At 43.2% G+C, this 21,321-nt stretch overlaps 1 protein-coding gene across 1 annotated transcript in view; it reads left to right on the forward strand.

The window, feature by feature from the left end:
• The window catches only part of FBN1 (fibrillin 1), a 408,253-nt gene that overhangs the window by 185,989 nt on the left and 200,943 nt on the right, over nucleotides 1-21,321 (forward strand). Inside the window, exon 7 of the mRNA XM_073623525.1 lies at nucleotides 6,486-6,611. Coding sequence (XP_073479626.1) covers nucleotides 6,486-6,611 — 126 coding nt within the window. The remainder of the gene's footprint in view (nucleotides 1-6,485; nucleotides 6,612-21,321) is intronic.

Below are 21,321 nucleotides of genomic sequence, written 5' to 3' on the forward strand. Positions count from 1 at the left end.
CAGAAAATAGGAGATTTTAACATGGTTAAAATATCAAAGCAAGAACCTCATGCAGCATAACGCAGACACTGCCTTTTCATTGGACAGCTGATAGATTGCTTTAAACTGACACGGGGTGTGAAAACGTTACTTAACCACCTATGTCTGCAATACATGCTTAATTCTGCTGGAGCGAGCAGCTGATTGAAATCATTGCCTTTGCCCAGATGTTACTCACTTCTTTCTGAGCATGCCTCCTGATAGAGAGCTCTGACACAGTTTTTGGCTTTTGCTCTACTTCCAGCTGTATAAATTCTTTTATTGTCTGGATGTCTGGCAGGAAGCAGCAGAAAGTTAACAGAGGCAGCCATATACTAAACTGTTGAGTAATCTAACTTTCCAGTACTGCGGGGGATTGGGGGGGGGGGATTTTTTAAAGGTTTGTGCAATTTTTTTCATGGGCGCATATAAAAAAAACAATAAATGTATCAATCAACTAAACAGGGAAGAATTCAAGAATTCAACCTGAGGTTACTTCATTTTCACTTCTCTTTTGTGTTCCTTTTTTCAGGGTGAACTTGGGTAGTTCTTTTAGGGTGAGCTTAAAGTCAGAGCTCCCAACTGTCCCTGATTTCGAGGGACTGTCCCTGATTCGGAGCAATGTCCCTCTGTCCCTCTTTCCCCCTCATTTGTCCCTCATTTTGGTCTGATCTATATAGTTGTATATAAAATGCACTTTTTATCTTTCAAAATTGTTTCCCAGTGCTAAACCTTTCATCCAAATTCTAAATAGCTGCATTTGTAAATTTTAAAAGTCAATATAAAGGAATAGTAGTGGTAAAAAAAAGCCCTTGTGGATTTAATTAACCTTTTTTTTTTTGGTTTAATTCTCCTTTAAGGAGGTGTGGCAGGAGGCGTGTCCTATGCCTAAATATGTTTGCTAATAGGTGTCCCTCATTCCCATCTCAAAATGTTGGGAGGTATGTTAACCTCCCTGGTGGTATGATTATTTCTCTTTACACTTTTTATGGCAATAACTTGCATGTAAGCCTTTAAAATGAGGACTTTTGATTTTTCATGTTCGTGTCCCATAGACTTTAACGTCCCTGGCGGTATGATTATTTTAGATTTTTGATGCTGAAAGCGGTACCATTATTTTGCATGGAAATTTGGCGTTTTATATTGTAGGCCTGTAATTCTTAGGAATAACTCACTTAAATCTGTCCAAACCAGAGTCTAGTAGACATCTCGGGTATGATAAATTTTTAAACACGAAATCATAAATTATAATATAATAAATAACTATAAATAATTATACCAAATAATAATATAATAATAATAAAAATTATTTAATAATGTAAATAAATCAAAAACACTGAAATTTGCTCAGTTGCAGAATTGTGACTGTCATTAATTTCAGTGTTTGATGACGGATCTCCCCACACATCACTATCGCTCGATTCTGCAAGTGATTCTAATTTATTATCGCTGTTTTCTAGCTGGTCTAAAACTATAAAATCTATAATATAAAACTGCATGCAGGGCACTGGAGAAACCACTAAGGACAAAAGGGATGTGAAATAATTTCATACAGTAATGTAATCTGTAAGATTACAGTGTACTGAATGTATAGCTTGTGTTTCACTTTTTGAATTTGGCACCGTTCTCCATCCCCGTGCGTCGAAACACTCACAGGGTATGGAGCCCGGCTCCACGATGAATCGAGCGGAGGACGAGCCGCTTTCACTGCGGGGAGACATCGCAGGATCCAGGGGACAAGGTAAGTAAGCTCTTCATGGATCCTGGGTTGCGATCCCGAGTCTGGTTCGGGGTTACCGCTTTTGGTTCTGAAATTCCACCCCGAACCAGACTCGGGAATACCGCCAGGGAGGTTAAATTGTATTTACACTTTTGCAGTCAAAGTTGAGAAAACTCAGCTATAAGTTTGTTATGTGTTCCCATTAACATAGCAGCACTAAAAAAAAAAACAATAAAAAAAAATGTCTTACCATTTAAATGTCTTTCAGGAGAAAGAGTCATGGCTGACTTAGTGTCGGTTCACACTACAGCGACTTGGGATCCTACTTGTCAGACCTCAAGTTGCCCCAAGTCACAGGACATGAGAAATTCCATAGAAGTGAATGAGAGCCGTCACAATGTACACTACTGAAGTTGCTCCGACTTCAGAAAAAGTTCCTGTACTACTTCAAGGCGACTTCTAGGCAACTTGTACCCATAGATTTCAATGGAAGTTGCCTCCAAGTCGGATCTCCATCTATACTGAAGCGCCTTTACAGGAAAAAGAAAATAATTTACACAGGTACATCCCACGTTTACCCAGGCAACCCCCACCCTCCCACAGAGCTGATTATTCTGTGATTGGCCACAGCCAAAGTCGCCTGTCCTGGAGGGAACTTTAAGTCACGTTGTAAGTTGCACAAAGTTGCGCTGAAGTCGCACTGAAATTGCCTTCAAATCGCCTTGCAAAGTTGCACTGTAAGTCGGGTTGCCCCTGTGTGAACCGAGCCTAAACATTTCTCAAAAAATTCATAATTACATAGTTACATGGGAATTAGATGGGAATGAGGGACACCTACTAGCAAATGTATGTAGGCATAGGGCATGCTTCCTGTCACACCCCTTTAAAGGAGAATTAACCCCCCCCAAAAAAAAGTTAATTAAAGTGGAGTTCCACCCAAAAATGGAACTTCCACTTTTTGGATTCCTCCCCCCCACCGGTGTCACATTTGGCACCTTTCAGGGGGGAGGAGGGAGCAGATACCTGTCTAATACAGGTATTTGCTCCCACTTCCTGGCATAGATCACCGCGGCGCTTGCGGTGACCTACGCCACTTCCAGCGCCTACACTGTCCTCCCCCGCTGTATTCTGGGAGACACAGAACAGAGCAGGGACCAGAGAGGACACGCAGCGCGACTCGCGCATGCACAGTAGGGAACCAGGAGGTGAAGCCGCACGGCTTCACTTCCTTATTCTCTCACCGAGGATGTCGGCGGCAGCTGCCGAGAGTCGACGGACGGATATGCTTCGGCTGCCGACATCGGGCGCTGCCTGGACAGGTAAGTGTCCATATATTAAAAGTCAGCAGCTGCAGTATTTGTAGCTGCTGGCTTTTAATATTTTTTTTTTCGGCGGACCTCCGCTTTAAATCCACAAGTGCTTTTTTTTTGCCACTACTATTCCTTTATATTGGCTTTTAAAATGTACAAATGCAGCAATTTAGAAAATGGATGAAATGTTTAGCACTGGGAAACACTTTTTGAAAGATAAAAAGATAAAACTTTATAGATCAGACCAAAATGAGAGACAAATGAGGTGGAATGAGGGACAGAGGGACATTGCTCCAAATCAGGAACAGTCCCTCAAAATAAGGGACAGTTGGAGGTATGGTTAGATAGGTTGAAAAAAGACACAAGTCCTTCAAAGTCAAACAATAAAAGGAAAAAATAAAAAGAATAAAAATCATACAATCCCATATACATAATCCTATACTCACAGTTGATCCAAAGGAAGGTGAAAACCCCCAGGAAAGCATGATTCAATTTGATCCAGCAGGGGAAAAGATTCCTTCCTGATCCCCTTAGAAGCAATCAGTTATACCCTGGATCAACTTTACCTATAAAAGTTAGTACCCAGTTATATTATGTACATTTAAGAAACAATCCAGGCCTTTTTAAAGGAATCTACTGAACTGGAGAGAACCAGCTCTTGAGGAAGAATATTCCACATTTTTACAACTTCTACTGTGAAGAGGCCTTTCTGTATTTGGAGATTAAATCTCTTTTCCTCTAGACGTAAAGAGTGCCCCCTTGTCCTCTTTGATGACCTAAAGTGAATAACTCACCACCAAGTTCACTATATGGACCACCTATGTATTTATACATATTGATCATATCCCTCCTTAATCTCTTCTCAAGAGAGAATAAATTCAGTTTCTCTAATCTTTTCTTATACTCTAATCTGTCCTCATACAATTCAATGTGAGCCTGTCCCAGTAGAGAGGCTAGGGACTGTCTGAGCTTATTCTCAGCATACAATGGAGAAGGCAGCCCAGCTTCTAAATCTTTAACCCTTTTTTAAGACAGACAGCGTTGAGATCTAGGTTCTAACTGACAATGAGATCTACCAGCACAGTAAAGACAGGGTTAACTATAGCAAATTCAGCTCCCAACCTAAACAAAGAGAATTGAGTAGGATTTTTCATAGCTGAAGTTTCCAGAAAAGAGCATCTAAAGGTAAGCTGAAAAGCTGAAAAACCCTCGATGAGTTTTGCTTCCTCTTTTTCCCCTGCAAAGTAAAAGCATAATGGGCTAGTATGCTTCTCATACTAGCCCATGATGTTGCACCTACCTGCAAACGAAGCCCGCGATGTCCCCGCTGGTGATCTCTCATCTTCACCCCTCTTCCTTCCGGTGCCGTGGACTCTGGCTCTATGACTGTCCAGAATCGCATGACGTCACTCCCGCGCGCAGTGCGGAAGTGACGCATGCGCCGATGACGTCGGTGCAAGCATATATGGTAAATAACACAATACAATGTAGCAGCGCTATAAAAAACATAAAGTGAAAGTGAATAGTCCAAAACAGTGACTCTGTGTGAACTAAAACACACAAACAACATTACTGATAACAATAAATGAACAGTCCATAAATTGCACATAAATGTAGATTCCTGTGATATGACACCTCTTGAAAACAGTGCACCTCCACCACATAAAATGCGTGCTTATCAGAGGGCAAGCTCTTAAGAGCCTGCGGCTAAAAAACCCAGCCAGGGCCTTTGTCCAAAGAGATATTGATTATCCACAGATAATGATGGGGAAGGAACTTGGACTAAGCACCAGACAGCCATGGAGACTCGAGCATCAACCACAGAAATGAAGATAAAAAATGATCATAAAACACACCCGGCCACTGAGTACAGCGTGATGACATCAGCACATCAACCTCTTTACGTGCGTTTCATCACAATCTGACGTCGTCTCGGGGACTATATGGTAAATATCTCCTAAATCGTGCAGGTTTAGGAGATATTTAGAAGATATTTCCAGTACCTACAGGTAAGCCTTATTATAGGCTTACCTGTAGGTAAAAGTGGTGTGTAATGGTTTACAACCACTTTAAATATTCTTTTAAAGTTATGCTACTGTATGTGAATGGGGACATGCAATAAATATAAAGTAGGTGTTATCCATATTTGCCTGCAAAAGTGGAACTACCCTCTAAATCCTGAATTTGTTTCTAATTTAGAAACCCTAGCATTGATGTTCTTTGAAAATGATGGGTTTTACATACTAGCTGAATAAGCAGTGATAGACAGTAACCCATAACAGTCACATTCTTTTTTATTTTAATTGATATAATTTTATTATTTGTTTTTATTCTCATGTCATGATATTAGCAGACTAATCAAAATGATGGAAATATGGTCCCCTTTCCACCAGCTGATCCACATACAAATTGCTGCCATTTTTAAACTGAAATTCTAGTTACCTGGCTCCCATGTTATTCCAGTACATTCAATCCTGACCCAGAACAAATATATATTTATTAGACTTGTGCACAACGGGAAATTTCCTTTAGTTTCGGTTCGTTGCCATTCGTAAAATACATAATTTCGTTCTGTTATATTCGTTATGTTGCGTTAATTCGTTTTCGGATAATTCGTTATTATTCGTAGAGTGTCGATATTCGTTATACTGAATCCCGAATCATGTCGAATTCATTCGTTATATCCGCTATAATTTCTTTCATATTAGTTGAAATTCAATATTTATGTATGTGTATATATATTCGTGATAATGATTCGTAGTTTGGAAAGTCGTTTGTTTATTGAATCTATTAACACACACAATGACAATATCTCTTCTCCTCTGCTCAAATACAATACAACACCCTTCTCACTCAGTTCTCAGGAATGCACTTTGCCAGTAATCCAACCTCCAGATTAATCCAAAATGAATCAGCTGATTGGACTGTAAGATTTACTTTGAGTTGACCTTTTGTTTCATTAGATCTTTAACAAATTACCGAATCATGTCGAATTCATTCGTTATATCCGCTATAATTTCTTTCGTATTAGTTGAAATTCGTTATTTTTTTATTCGGACATTCGGATGCATCCGAATGTCCGAAAGATGCAAAATTCGGCCGAATTTCAATTCGTTACGAAACAAATTGCACATGTCTAATATTTATTCTAAGTACTTATAGAAGCAAGAGACAGCCAGACAACTAATATTGTTTGGTGTAGTTCACAATGCAGCCCACATCTTCCTCGTGTGACTGATTTCTTTTTTATCATTATTTAAAATATGCTGTTCCTTGATTGATCTCCTGCATTGAAATTATTTTGGTACAAACTGGTCTTGCATAACGTTCATTTTAATGAACTGGTGACAGTCCTTAAGAATAATTAGCTGCAAGGGATCATACTGAGAGATGTTTTCAACATTCCATGTTTTTGTTGTTCTGTTTCCTTGGGGCAGATGTGGACGAATGCCAAGCCATCCCTGGGATGTGTCAAGGAGGAAATTGTATTAATACAGTTGGATCTTTTGAGTGCAAATGCCCAGCTGGACACAGATTTAATGAATTAACACAAAAATGTGAAGGTAAGCGCTCTCCAAACCCATCTGGACAAAATCATTTTTACTTTCAATGTGTTTTAGGCATTTTTCACAAGGCAGAGCCAAAAGAAGAGATCTTTGGTAACAAATCAAATTTTATTTTTAATCAACTTTAAACAACTTTAAAGGGGTTGTAAAGGCCCGTGTTTTTTCACCTTACTGCATCCCCCAGTGAGTGTTAAAGTGTTCTAGTGTGTCCTAATGGGTAAATGGTTGATATAAGTTATTTTACTGCATTTTACATTGATTTGTTAAAAGGGAAATTCAGACTATACCATCAAGCATGCAAAACTGGCAGGTCTGCCATGCTGTAGCAGGACACTTTCTCTGTCCATTGACTTTAGATGTTCTAAAGCAATAAAAAAATCCCTTTTAGGCATCAGTACTGATTGATTCATAATGTGTGGTTACAATGGTTTATATAGGTATCCAGAGGAAGTAGAAGGAAGCAAATCTCTAGAACATCATAGCGGTTGATTTACTAATAAACTGTTCACTGTGCAAGGGAAGCTGCAATTTGCAAGGGCATTTCCCCAGATCTTAGTGAATGCAGTGAAGCTCTTTGACTTTTCTAATCATGTGCAAGTAAAAATCCTATATTTTTTTTCTTGCACGTGATTGGGTATTCTTTTTAATTTGCACCTCATTCACTAAGCTCTGGAGACAATTTCCATACAAAGACAAAGTTCAACCTCGAAAAGTGAACGGCCTATTTGCCTTTAGTAAATCAACCCCATATGTTCAAAGGCTGAGCTACTGTCCCACCACCCCTGGAATAGAGGGGGTCATTTAAAATCAGTAATAGCATTTGAATCCTGTAGCAGAATAAACCTTGGTCCTTTACCTCTCAAGATGTGCAATAGGAGGAATTGAATAAATCTTTATTTAAAGCAGGAAGAAAATGTTAATAGCAGCCATGTTTGCCCTTTAATATTTCATTCACTGAGCTTAGGTTATTTGCACATATTGAAGCAGAAATCGTGAGCTGGCTTAAAGTGTGAAAGGAAATAGGATGCATCTTGAGCTTAAGGGAGTTAACTTCACAAGGGTGGGATGGAGAAAAAAACAGGTGCTTTGGCATCTCTCTATTATATGGTCTCATGTTGTACTCGCTAGGCTTTTATTCCCTGCTTGTATTATCAGCTCTCTAGGAGATGTGTCTGGGAGTTCTTACTAAAGTGCTTGCTAGAAGAGTCCTGGCTCTAAACCCACTACTCTGCACTGACTAAAAGGTCCAACACAAGATAAGGCATAATTTATCCTTACAAATAAGAAGTGAACAGCCTTAGGTAAATCACAGAGATGAAACAAATCTCCCTACATAAGTTGTACCTGTTTATCTGCAGTATTCTCATTTCTACATCCGTTTAAAGTGCTGAATTATAAATCTTGTTTGAGAATTCAGGAAAAAAAGGGGGCCGGGAGCTGAAATTACACTCTGCAAAGATCAGTGAGGAGAGCTGATTGGAGTAAAGGGACACCTCCACACAGCACACAGGAACATAGCTGAGGCTGTCAATCTGCTGGAGGTCCCTCCCCATCACCATTACTCTCTTGGTGTCAGGAAAACTTGTCAGAAGTGATTCATGCTGATAGCAGAGGAACAAAGCAACAGACAGAAATTACACTTAGTGCTCCTAATTGAGACAAGTACACATTATAGAGGGATATTTTTGGTTTAAATTTCATGTTTGAGCTTTACAACCATTTTAATCTCATCCTTGGATCACCCACATCTTATGATAATAAACTAAACCATGCAGACATTCTAACTGCCAGTACACATCTATGCGTCTACAAAGTCGTGCGACTTTGACAGCCGACATCCTGCGCAACTTCATTTCGGCTTGCTTGTGACTTCATTAACTGAATTCCAATGCAAGTCGCGTTGAAGTTGCCCCAAAGTAGCGCAGGAATCTTTTTCTAAGTTGCGGCGACTTAAGTCGCACCAATTAGAACGGTTTCATTGCAGTTAATGGGGTGCAACTTTTCATACGACTTTGAACTCAAAGTGACTCTCAAGTCACATGATAAGTCGCAGCAGTGTTGTCAGAAACCATGAATCAGACTGAGACAGAAGTACAGTTAAATCACACTTGGTTAATATAATAAAAAAAAGGTAAACAAAACATAGCCAGAGTTAAGGAACCGGAACAGATAGTCAGACAAGCCAAAACGTCAGGGAGCCAGAGAGGAGCATAGTAGAACAGCAAGCAGGATCTGGAGGCAGAAGGAATGTCAGCCAAGCAAGTCTTTAACAGGAACACAGGAGAGTGTCTCTAGAGATGTGACCAAGGCGAAGGCAGAGATCATCTGGGCTGGAAGGCTTAAGTAGGCAGGAGCATCATATCATCAACAGGTGAATCACTGAGGAGAGATAGGAGCTGGCAATTAGCCGACAGCTGAGCGGCCAGCTCAGAGAAGGAAGGGCTGAGCCCAGCCCTGACAGGTGTGAACCGAACCTTGTTCTGCATTATGCACTGTTTCTTTAGTGTCCTTAGCAGCAGGAAGCAACTGAGTAACCACGAGGAGGGTGGCTCAATGGTGCTGCATAAAGAGGAACTTCATTCCCCACTGCTTTTCTCATTGCCACCCCCTCCTATTATCTGTTATGCTGAGTTCTCTTCAAAAGACATATCATCTTCCCAGAGTATCCTCCACTGTCCTTCAGTGATCTGCTGGTCAGGTGTCCCAAGAGCCATCTTGGTCTCCTCAGCTGGCTGCCTCTTCCATGTTCAGGCACTCTGGCCCCCTGTGGTGCAATGTAGATCCACTATTCTATGTATGTGCTCTCACAGCCCCCTGAGCTAAACGATGGGGATATCCCAGAGGGCTGAAGGAGCCTAGGCTAGAATTGCAGCAATCATCCACCACAAACCATTCAGCATCTTATGCCTCTAAGAGGCTGAGTGATTTGTGGTGAAGCACTTACCTACCTTTTGTCGTTTGCACTTGTTGGATGAAATATTGGTGGCAAAAGCACTTTTGTTTATTTATCGATTAATTTTTTAGGAATGTTTATTTATTTATTTATTGTAATATACTCAATGCACTTGCACTTTGTGATACATGATGAGATTATTTATTGATCCAATTATGGAAGCACAACTACCTATTTAGAAAGCTGTTTTTTGTATTTATGCATTTAGAGTGATGCATCCTATCATACACTGAGCGCAAAAATATTTTTTCTATATACACATATATTACAGCTTACCAGTTCTTTGAGGTGGTGACTGCATTTGTATTTTCTCTTTATTTACCTGCTGATCTTGCCAGTAACACAGTTCGTGTCCTAGGGTGACAAAGCTCACTCACCATACTACATCTATGGAGGGGCACCATTGTTACCCCAGGATGGGGTGTTAGCACTAGAGAACACATCCCCCTCTCCCCATCTCGAAAATATAGGGGCAGGTGTTCTGACATCCACCAGACCTGATAATGTTGGAGATTTTAATGCAGGATTATCAGCACACTACAGGAAGTTAGAGGCAAACTGGATTTCTGTCAGGATGTCAATGTGTATTTTATGCACTTACTGAGCAGATATAATAAGACACTTTAATTTCATATTTAACAGAACCAAAAGGGAGAAAATAGGAGAAGTGTTAGTCTGTACATACACTTTAAATATATTTTAAATAATATTTTATTGTGTCTTTGAACTGGTCTCTTATCAAAAGTATATATAAGGTTCAGGAGAGCAATATTTTCAATATCAAGCTAAGATCAAGAACATGGGGACATGACTTCAAACTAGCAGGAGGAAAGTTCAAAACTAATCTTAGAAAGTATTCGTTTACAGAAAAAGTAGTTGATGCTTGGAATATACTTCCAGCAGAGGTAGCGAGTCAGTCATATATATATATATATATATATATTTATGGTCGGAGCCCTATGTCCGATATGGACATAGATAACACTTATAGTAAAGATAAGACTTACCATCGGAAATAGACCTGAAAGTGTGGACTTACCATATGAAATAGACCTGAAAGTGTGCCTTGGTCTAATGGCCGGTATGCCAAAATAAGGGGGCATACCCTGGTTTAAGAAATGATTATTCTGTAAGAGAAATGAATGAAATGAGTAGTTGAGAAATGCTGTGAAATGGGGATGGGAGGGTGGGTATCGCGCACAGGAAACCGACAAGCACCACAGGTGAGCGGGCTGCTTAAATACCCCCCGGGCTCCTCCCATAAATTCAGGCCACCATACTGGCCTTCCTACTTATGGTCGGAGCCCTATGTCCGATATGGACATAGATAACACTTATAGTAAAGATAAGACTTACCATCGGAAATAGACCTGAAAGTGTGGACTTACCATATGAAATAGACCTGAAAGTGTGCCTTGGTCTAATGGCCGGTATGCCAAAATAAGGGGGCAAAAACATTCAGGTAGGGTTATAATTTTATTGGTTTTCAGTTATTTATTGAGCCAATTTGGAGAATGCCTGTGCCATCTCTGTTTGTGGATTGGGGATGTACCGGGCGAAGCAGGCTGATTTCCACCTGCCTAACCTTTTGATGATGTGATCTGGCACCCCGTGGCGGGATGCCGCGGAGGCTGCTCCGATGCGGAAAGAGTGTCCGGAATACTGACTAGGGTTAAGGTGGAGATTGCGGAGAAGTATTCTTATGTGGCTCACAAACTGAGAGGCATTTAAGGGTTTGACTGGGAATGGTAGAAGGGGACTGCTGTCTGGTTGTTCAGGCAGGAGAGATAGGAGTCGGTTGAGTACAGCGACTGGACACCAGCTGTTGTTGGTTCTGTAGAGGTGGATGTTCACTCCCGAGCCAGTTTGCTGGGTTTTAGAGACCTCGAGATGCAGGATAAAGTGGTCTTGGTGTCGAAGCAAGTGTCGTCTGCATAGTACTAGGTCTGTGGGTTTGTTAGTGGTGAATTCGCCAGGCCGCAAGAACCCGTAGTAAGCTAAATATATGGCTGCTTGTAGGACCGTGCTGGGGAGCAGACCGAATGGCGAAGTAGCCAGTATGTTTGACATGTCCCTAAAGATGGGCCCCGTAATGGGCAAACGCTTAGTGCTGATGACTGGTTGTTGTTTCTGTATTCCCCTTAGGATGGCTCGTATAGCGTGGGATGAGAACAGTGACGACTTCGTCGGGTCTTCAAGTGCCATGAAATGTTGAATGCCGGCTAGGTATAACCGGATGGTGTTGTAGGATAAGGCCAGCTGCGTGTGGCAGTGTGCCGTGAAGGCCAGTACCTGTTTGATATCTGTTGGTTCTTTGCGGCAGGGCGTGAGGAATTTGTTGAAAGCCTTCCAAGCTGTCTGGTAGGCTTTGAGTGTGTTGCGGGAGAGGGAATTATTTATGAGTTGCGTAGCTCCGTGTAGATGTTGCACTAATCCAGGGTCAGTTGTGACCAGACGGGGATAGGGGCCGACATTGGGTCGGCATCGGGAACCTGTTTGAAAAAGGAGGGATAATTGAAACGTGATAGTGCGTCAGCTGCTGAGTTGTATCTGCCGGGTATAAATTCACAGTGTATGTTGAACTGATGTTGTAAAGACAGTTGAACCAACCTGCGCAGGAAGGACATGACTGCTAGGGACTTGGACCTGCCTCTGTTGATGATGTCTGCCGTGGCCTGGTTGTCGGTGGTGAAGACTACGGTTTGTCCTGTCCAGTGGTGGCCCCAGAGTTGTGCGGCTGCCACTATGGGATAAAGCTCAAACAGGGCAGATGTTTGGAAAAAGCCAGGTATCAATAGTATCTGTTGAGGCCAGGGTCCTGAAAACCAATGATGGCCAAAAATTGCCGCGAAACCTGTGGAGGCTGCAGCGTCAGTCACTACCTGGGGTGAATGGATCGAAACCATAGGTATGAATAGAGATATGCCATTCCAGGCGGACAAGAATTCCTCCCACATTGATAGGTCCGCTATAGCTGCGGAGTCTAATTTCAAAATCTGATCAGGGTCTTGAGTTTCTGACAGAAATCCAAGTAGGCGTGATACGAATGTGCGGCCTTGTGGGATAATTCGCATAGCGAAGTTGAGCATACCTGGGAGAGACTGCAACTGTTTTTTGGTACAGCCGTTGGTGTGTGTAAACTCGTAAATAACTGCCCTAATGCGTGTTAATTTGTCGGGAGGGAGACTGGCCTGCATTGCGCAGGTATCCAAGCTGACCCCGAGAAAGGTGATGATGTTTGCTGGACCGTCGACTTTGTGCTCGGCGATAGGAACGTTGAGGTTTCCAAAAATTACTCTCAGTTTGTCGAGATCTCCTGGGGGCTTGTTGGGCGGTTCTATCAGTAGGAAGTCATCCAGGTAATGGATGACTTCATGGCATTGGCCCTTGTGTAATAGTATCCAAACGAGGGACTGTGCGAACGTGTCGAAGAGCCACGGGCTACTCTTCGAACCGAAGGTGAGTTTCGTAGCAAAATAATACGCTTCCTTCCATTTGATGCCATGCCAGCACCACAGGGATGGGTGGATGGGCAGGAGCTTGAAGGCATCCGAGATGTCGGCTTTGGAGAGCCAGGCACCTGTGCCTGCTTTGATGATCGCTTGTATTGCCATGTCCACTGAGGAGTATTTTAGGGAAAACTCTTCGGAGGGAATCAGGGAATTGAGACTGGGTATGTGCGAAGAATGAGGCGCAGACAAGTCGTACACCAAACGCAATTTATTAGAGAATTTGCCCTTGACAAGCCCAATAGGGCTGACTCTCCATGTGCTGAAAGGGGGGCAAGTGAAAGGGCCTATTACATAGTCTCGATCTACCTCTGCCTGTAAGAGCTGATCTATGGCCTGTTCGTCGATGGCTGCCGAACGAAGATTGGCGCATTCGTGAGTACTGTGGGGCAGTGCAATGAGGCCGGTGTGAAAGCCTATTGTGAAGCCTTGGATAAGGTAGGTGGCCAGGGAAGGGGTGGGGTGTGAAGTGAGATACAGTCCTAGCCATAAGATGTTGATTCGGCTTAGTCATGCCCTCTTGTTTTGCTTGACTTCACACAAATTCCTGGGGTGTGCTCTTTGGCATAAAGTGCAGATGTGAAGTAGGCGGCATTGGCTGAAGTTGCAGGACCCGTAGTTGTAGTTATTACAGATGGCTGCCCCTCCCACGGTTCGGACTGGGCGTCCGAGTTTGTCCACCTGAGGCGTTGGTTCAGGGGGTGACTGGCCCTGTACTGTACCTGAGGTAGAGGGGAACTCGAAGGGCCGTCTGATCGCCGTATTGGAGCACCAGGTGGCAGTGTGGGTGGAAGACTGGCAAATTGCACACAGAGGTGAGCGTAAGCCGGCAAAGTGGCGGCAGAAGAGCTCTGTGTCCATGAGACTCCAATCTGTCGCGATCTGGAATTGTGCGAATCTGGCGGCGGCCTTGGCTGAGAAGGAACGATGATAATCGTAGAAAGCGAAACCTCCATACTTGTGGCCCAAGTCTACCACAGTATGGAGGTATAAGTCCAGCTCTTCCCGCCTGCTGGGGGTGGCTGAGCATAGGACATCTCTAAGCATGCCAAAGGCCAGGGTAAATTCGGGGACTGATAGCTTGCGGTTCAGCCTGGGGTCTTTGGCTTTAATGACCACCGATATGTCGCCCCAGGAGTAGGCTTTATTTTCTGCTAAATCATGCACGGAGATAAGGAGAGAGGCCAGGTTGACGTCCTTGCCGTCCAAAATGTCCTTCCTGATACTGGTTGGGACCAGGTGGGAGGGGTAGACAATGACGCTTGAGCCTGAGGTACCTGTAGGAAGAGGTGTCAAGGTCTGAGTTGCCGTTGGGTCGGGGACTGCTGTGGCCGGTCGGGCCTCCAGAAGTGCCACCCTGGCTTGGACGTCTGCAACTGAGGTGGATAGAGATGATACCATTGTGTGTAACTGCGAGATGGCCGATGATATGGACTGGAGAGATGCCTGTTGGGTACTGGCTCCTGCTGCTGGTGGGGGGAAGAGGAGTTTGAAGAGCTCGCCTTTCCTCGCTGTGGCGGGGAAGGGGACACCTCTGCGTCTGAGCTCTGCCGTCAGTCTGGGGATAGTCCATCCCCTGAGGGATTGCACGCTGCCGCTTTCTGAGACCGGAGTAGGTGATAGAGGGGCCGTGAAGTCTTCACTGCCGGCCTGGGACATGGTTGCTCTGGTGAGGATCTCTCGAGCTTTATCTCCTGGTTGACTGTAACCTATTGGGGGTGAGATGGATTTCAAGTTTTTCTTTGATCCGCTGCGTCATACTTACCCGACTTGTTCTCCCTCTTTTTTTTTTTTTTTTTTTTACCTGGGGGGATATCGTCCAACCTGGTGCAGGGTGGACCTACTGAACTTTGACTGACCTGAGGAAGATGAAAGGTGACAATTCGTGAAGGGATTGCTAAATAACTTGAAGCAATGATTTGTATGGTGCTTGCAATTTGTGACAATGAAATGGTTCGAAATGTTTGCCTTGATTGTGAAATGAATGAACTGCATGACAGAGGTGCGGCCTGGTCGTGTCACGATTTGTTCGACCGTGGACCGGGCTCTGGAGCATGTACTGAAATGAGGCAACTAAAATACTGGTGCTCCTGGGTCGAATCGGTGCTTGTTTGCTGCATCTGGATTCGAATAGGAGTGCGGTATTGAATAAATGAGAGAAATGATTGTTTTGACCGAGGCTCGTATTGGTTGTGCCGTGTTAGCGACTGGCAACCAACCGAGCTCTGGTGTGGGTATGAAATGTGATCGAAACCTGTGATGCATGCCGTGCCGAATCGGTGCGCCTTGGATGCGACTGGTTTCGAAACGGTGATGCGTTGTGAGAGTACAATGGTAGAAATCGCGTGACAGAGATATGGGTCAATCCCCGGTGTCTGCGATTCAGCTATGATCCGGATTTCTGGAGCATGTATTAGAAATGTGGCCAATCCTGGGGCACGCCGAGACGAATCGGTGCATTTTCATGCGACTGAATTCCTGTCGGAACGTGATACGTGGGAATGAAATGATAACCATGACAGAGGTACAAATGACTGATAAGGTAACTCTGGAGCATGTATAGAAATGAGGCCGATCCTGGGGCACGCCGAGATGAATCGGTGCATTTTATGCGACTAATTCATGTCGGAACGTGATACATGGAAATGAAATGATAACCATGACAGAGGTACAATTGACAGATAAACGTAACTCTGGAGCATGTATAGAAATGAGGCCAATCCTGGGGCACGCCGAGACGAATCGGTGCATTTTTTATGCGACTGAATTCATGTCGGGACGTGATACATGGGAATGAAATGATAACCATGACAGAGGTACAATTGACAGATAAACGTAACTCTGGAGCATGTATAGAAATGAGGCCAATCCTGGGGCACGCCGAGACGAATCGGTGCATTTTTTATGCGACTGAATTCATGTCGGGACGTGATACATGGGAATGAAATGATAACCATGACAGAGGTACAAAATGACTGATAAAACGTAACTCTGGAGCATGTATAGAAATGAGGCCAATCCTGGGGCACGCCGAGACGAATCGGTGCATTTTTATGCGACTGAATTCATGTCGGAACGTGATACATGGAAATGAAATGATAACCATGGCAGAGGTACAATTGGCTGACAATAACGTAACTCTGGAGCATGTATAGAAATGAGGCCGTAATAACTGGGGCACACCGGGACGAATCGGCGCATCTTTGGTGCGATTGGATTCGAATCGGAGCGCGGTAGGTGACTGAAATGAGAAATGATTTGAAATGTCAGAAATGAGTTTTCAGAAATAAGAAATGATTTGCAATGTCCGAAATGATTTTTTAGAAATGTTTTTCCAGAAATGAGAAATGATTTGAAATGTCCGAAATGAGTTTTTTTTTTTTTTTTTTAAATGTTTTAGAAATGAGAAATGATTGGTACCGAACTAACTTGATTTGATAACTTTACAAGCTGCGACTGGCTATGGCTGTCTACTAATACCGACATGCTAGAAATGATGCGACGTCAGCGTCGCTGTGCTATCGAATTGTAACATATCGAAAGTACGAGCGATATACATTGCAGTTTATGCGATGCGGGTGAAACGAAATTTGAACTCACGGTTTAGTGACATGATATAAAAAACGAAAAGTCCGACGGGACCTTACCTGCGACAGCCAAGCCAGACGCGTGGTACAACTATAAACGAAAACGCGGACTTCGAAAGTTTAGAGTACGGAGTATCGAATACGGGAACTGCGAGGCAAGAACTTGCGGACGCTGGTATCGAATAGTCGGCTTAGTGACGTATATCGCGCACAGGAAACCGACAAGCACCACAGGTGAGCGGGCTGCTTAAATACCCCCCGGGCTCCTCCCATAAATTCAGGCCACCATACTGGCCTTCCTACATATATATATATATATATATATATATATATATATATACATACAGTCTAAATGCTAATGAAAAACAAAATAGAATCAAAATAAATTGCCATAATACGATCAGTAATGTATACCTATTTTTGGCCCACCCTGTAATGGAATAAAGGGGTTGAAACATAATTTTAGTATACCAAGGTGTTTGAAAAGTGTCTTGTCTTTTATTTAGAGATCTTCATTCAAATTTATAAAACTGCTTCCAGATTAAAACATTTTTCCGATATGATCCAGCCAGAACGACCAGTCTCGGCACATAAATCTGAATATTTTTAAGTGTTTTGTTTTCATCACATTATTCCTGGAAAGTACCGTATTTATCGGCTTATAACACGCGCCGGCGTATAACACGCACCCCAAGTTTAGGAGAGAATTTTAAGGAAAAAAACTTTTAGGAGGGAAGTTTAAGGAAAAGAAACTTACATTAAAATGCCCATCAATGCAGCCTCATCAGTGTTCATCTGCAGCCTTGTTAGTGTCATTGCAGCCTTTTCAGTGTCAGTGCAGCCTTGTCCCCAGTGCAGCTTTGCCCCAGTGCAGCCTTGTCCCCAGTGCAGCCTTGTCAATGCAGCCTTGTCCCCAGTGCAGCCTTATCAATGCAGCCTTGTCCCCAGTGCAGCCTTGTCCCTGCAGCCTTGTCCCCAGTGCAGCCTTGTCTCTGCAGCCTTGTCCCCAGTGCAGCCTTGTCTCTGCAGCCTTGTCCCCAGTGCAGCCTTGTCCCTGCAGCCTTGTCCCCAGTGCAGCCTTGTCCCTGCAGCCTTGTCCCCAGTGCAGCCTTGTCTCTGCAGCCTTGTCCCCAGTGCAGCCTTGTCCCTGCAGCCTTGTCCCCAGTGCAGCCTTGTCTCTGCAGCCTTGTCCCCAGTGCAGCCTTGTCCCCAGTGTCCATGCCTCCTGCCGCTGCCGCTGCCGCTGCCGCCGCCGCCGCCGCCGCCATACACATGGTAGTAGTTTTAAATATGGCGCCGCGGAGTTCGGAGAGACTCGGCGCCGGCGGAAGTGAACGAACGCCGCCGAGATACACATAGCCGAGGGTTCTCGGCTCTTTCCGGCGCCGCTCACAGTCCCGCCCAGTCCCGCCCTATGATGGACATAACACAGGTCCAATGGCGGGACTGGGCGTGACAGTGAGCGGCGCCGGAAAGAGCCAAATACACCCGACTATGTGTATCTCGGCTCTGTGATTTCGGCGGCGCTCGTTCAGCACCGCCGAGTCCCTCCGAAGTCCGCGGCGCCATATTTGAAACTACTCGCTATGTAAATGTCGGCGGCGATCGCCGACATTCACATAGCGATAGCGGGGATCGGCGTATAACACGCACCCACGACTTTCCCCTGATTTTAAGGGGAAAAAAGTGCGTGTTATACGCCGATAAATACGGTAGCTTGATGTGTTGTAATTTACAGATACACATACACAAAGATCCCACAATCCCAGATTTTTGGACCAGAAATAACTATGAAGGGGTGAAAAAAAGTTCTTGTAATCCTGACATTAAAGAACAATAACATTTTATCAAACACTTTATGTGTCACATTTGTGCTTTTTTAAGCAGTCTTTAAAATGTAATTACAATTATGTGTTTCTCTTGGCTGCTGATTACATTTTGGCTAAAGAATGTCTTCAATAATGGTTACTATAAATGTTTAGAACTTATGTAAAAAATCATTTATTTTTAGCTGAATAGGCCATTGTTTTACCCTGTTATAGTATCCACCATTGGCTGCCAGTCCCAAGAAATCACCAGCATTTTTGACGTGAATACATTGTAGAAAATGTCATCTCACGTACATTCGAAGAAAACCTGTCCTGAGGAAATATAAGGCTGCGATTACTAGCCTTTCCTTCTAAAAATGTTAGTTGCCTGGTGGTTACACTGTTCCAGTGCCTTCCATTTCATATGTGTTGTTAATCTTTGTATGCAATAAGGTCATAAGATTCTACTAAGTGGAGTAATTAGTAGGGATAAAGTCTTCTCATACATTGGTTGAAGTTATATTGAGATGTGGTGTTGGATCATAATTGGACATTTTATATACAATTGCTAGGAAGGTAGATCTGTTTTTATATATTTGTTTATGGTTTGAGTTTCACTTATTAGCTGAAGTGAACCCAGATAATGTATAATAAAAGTATTTACATATGCTATAAAAGCAGTAAAAGCACTTTAAAAACCCAAATTCACTTCTGTAGTTATATGTATTGTAGAGAAACTAATCCTTACAAATTCAAGTTCACAACAGGGGCAATACACTTTCAGCTATCTCCTGTGGAATTAGAATCTTTGACCTTAAGGCTTCATTCACACATGGGCGTTTTGAATTGCGGGCAGAATAGCTGCGGTTCTGCCCGTGATTTCAAAATGCCCAGATGTGAATGATGAATCCCACAACGCACATTTCAGACACCATTTATTTAAATGGCACCTAAAAATGGAGTGCAGTTCTGCCATGATTGTCATGCAATCGTGGCAAACCGCATCACGTGAAGCACGTCGCCCAAAAGAAGCTCCTGAACTTTTTTTGGGCAACAAGCTTTATGCGACGCGGTTTGCCACGATTGCAGCGTGATTTATTGTGCGACAGTCGCCGCAGAACCACAATGCGTTTTTAGGTGCTATTCAAATGAATGGCATCTGAAATGTGCATTGTGCAATTTTTCATTCACACCTGGGCGTTTTAAAATTGCAGGCAGAATCGTGGCTATTATGCCGCGATTGAAAACGCTCATGTGTAAATGCAGCCTTAATGTAAACACACAGCAGATGTTTCTAAGACCCCTTTCCCCTGTCTGGCCCATTCAGCATAGGATGTTTCTATAAACATTAGTGAATATTGTCCCTGCTATTGCTGTAAAAACCCTGGGGTGATCAATACCACCAAAAGAAAGCTCTATTTGTGTGAAAAAAATGATATGAATGTCATTTGGGTACAGCGTTACATGACCGCGCAATTGCCAGTTAAAGTAGCACAGTGCCAAATAGCAAAAAATGCTCTGATCATGAAGGGATAAAATCTTCCAGAGATTAAAGTGGAAGTAAAGTTCCACACATTACTTTTATCTATAGGTAAGCCTATCATAAGGTTTACCTATAGGTAGTGTAAATATCTCCGAAATGTGCACCCTTTTAGGAGATATTTACATTACATGCAGCAAATGATGTCACTGGCGTATGCGCTCTGAAGGAACAGCCAGCCATGCCATTCCTTCCGAGCCCTGCGCCTTAATTGGTGGCTTCAGCACAGGAGTGACGTCATCGCAGCTCCGGCCAGTCACTGACCCGGAGTCTGCGAACCCGGAAGCAAGACGGGTAAAGATGGGAGCCCACTGCAGTTCTGAGATCTCGGCGAGGGAGGGCTTCATTTTAAGGTAAGTTTAACATAATGTGCTAGTATGCGATGCATACCAGCACATTATGCCTTTACCTTACAGGATGTAAAAAAAAAGTACAGCGGTTTACAAACACTTTAAGTGGTTAAAGAAATAAAAATGTTATTTAGTAACAGGGTCAGTTAGTGTAATGCCCTGTACACACTATAGGATTTTCTGACAACAAAATCCATGTTTTTTTTCTGACAGATGTTGGCTCAAACTTGTCTTGCATACACACGGTCACACAAATCTTGTCGGAAATTCCGAACGTCAAGAACGCGGTGACATACAACACGTACGACGAGCCGAGAAAAATTAAGTTCAATAGCCAGTGCGGCTCTTCTGCTTGATTCCGAGCATGCGTGGAACTTTGTGCGTCGGAATTGTGTACACACGATCGGAATTCAGGACAACGGATTTTGTTGTCGGAAAATTTGAGAACCAGCTCTCAAATTTTGTGTGACGGAAATTGCGATGGAAAATGTCCGATGGGGCCTACACACGGTCGGAATTTCCGACAACAAGCTCCCATCGAACATTTTCCGTTGGAAAATCCTATCGTGTGTATGGGGCACAAGTGTGTTTTAGGTAGGATAAAAAAAAGCAAAATGCACATTAATGTTTCTGAGGCCTATTATGAGTACAAACAACAAATAACATGCACATACTCCTGCAATCATCAGCAGTAGGAGAATTTGTTTTGGGTTGTTTTTTGCTGGTAGGTCATGGAATCTGCAAAAAATACACAGCTAAACTTAAAAAAATACTATTTTTGGGCCAATAATCAAAAATCATGAGATATCCTTTACCATTTACCACCAAATGATGGCCAAATGTCCTGAAAAACAAGGTATAATTTTCCTGGACACACTAAGTCAGTAGAGTTTTACTAACGTGCAAAGTTGGGTTCAAGCATTAAGATTTGTTTTACTTTCATCATGAAGGGATTAAAAT

This window comes from Aquarana catesbeiana, linkage group LG03, assembly GCF_042186555.1.
Source record: "Aquarana catesbeiana isolate 2022-GZ linkage group LG03, ASM4218655v1, whole genome shotgun sequence".
NCBI lineage: Eukaryota > Metazoa > Chordata > Amphibia > Anura > Ranidae > Aquarana > Aquarana catesbeiana.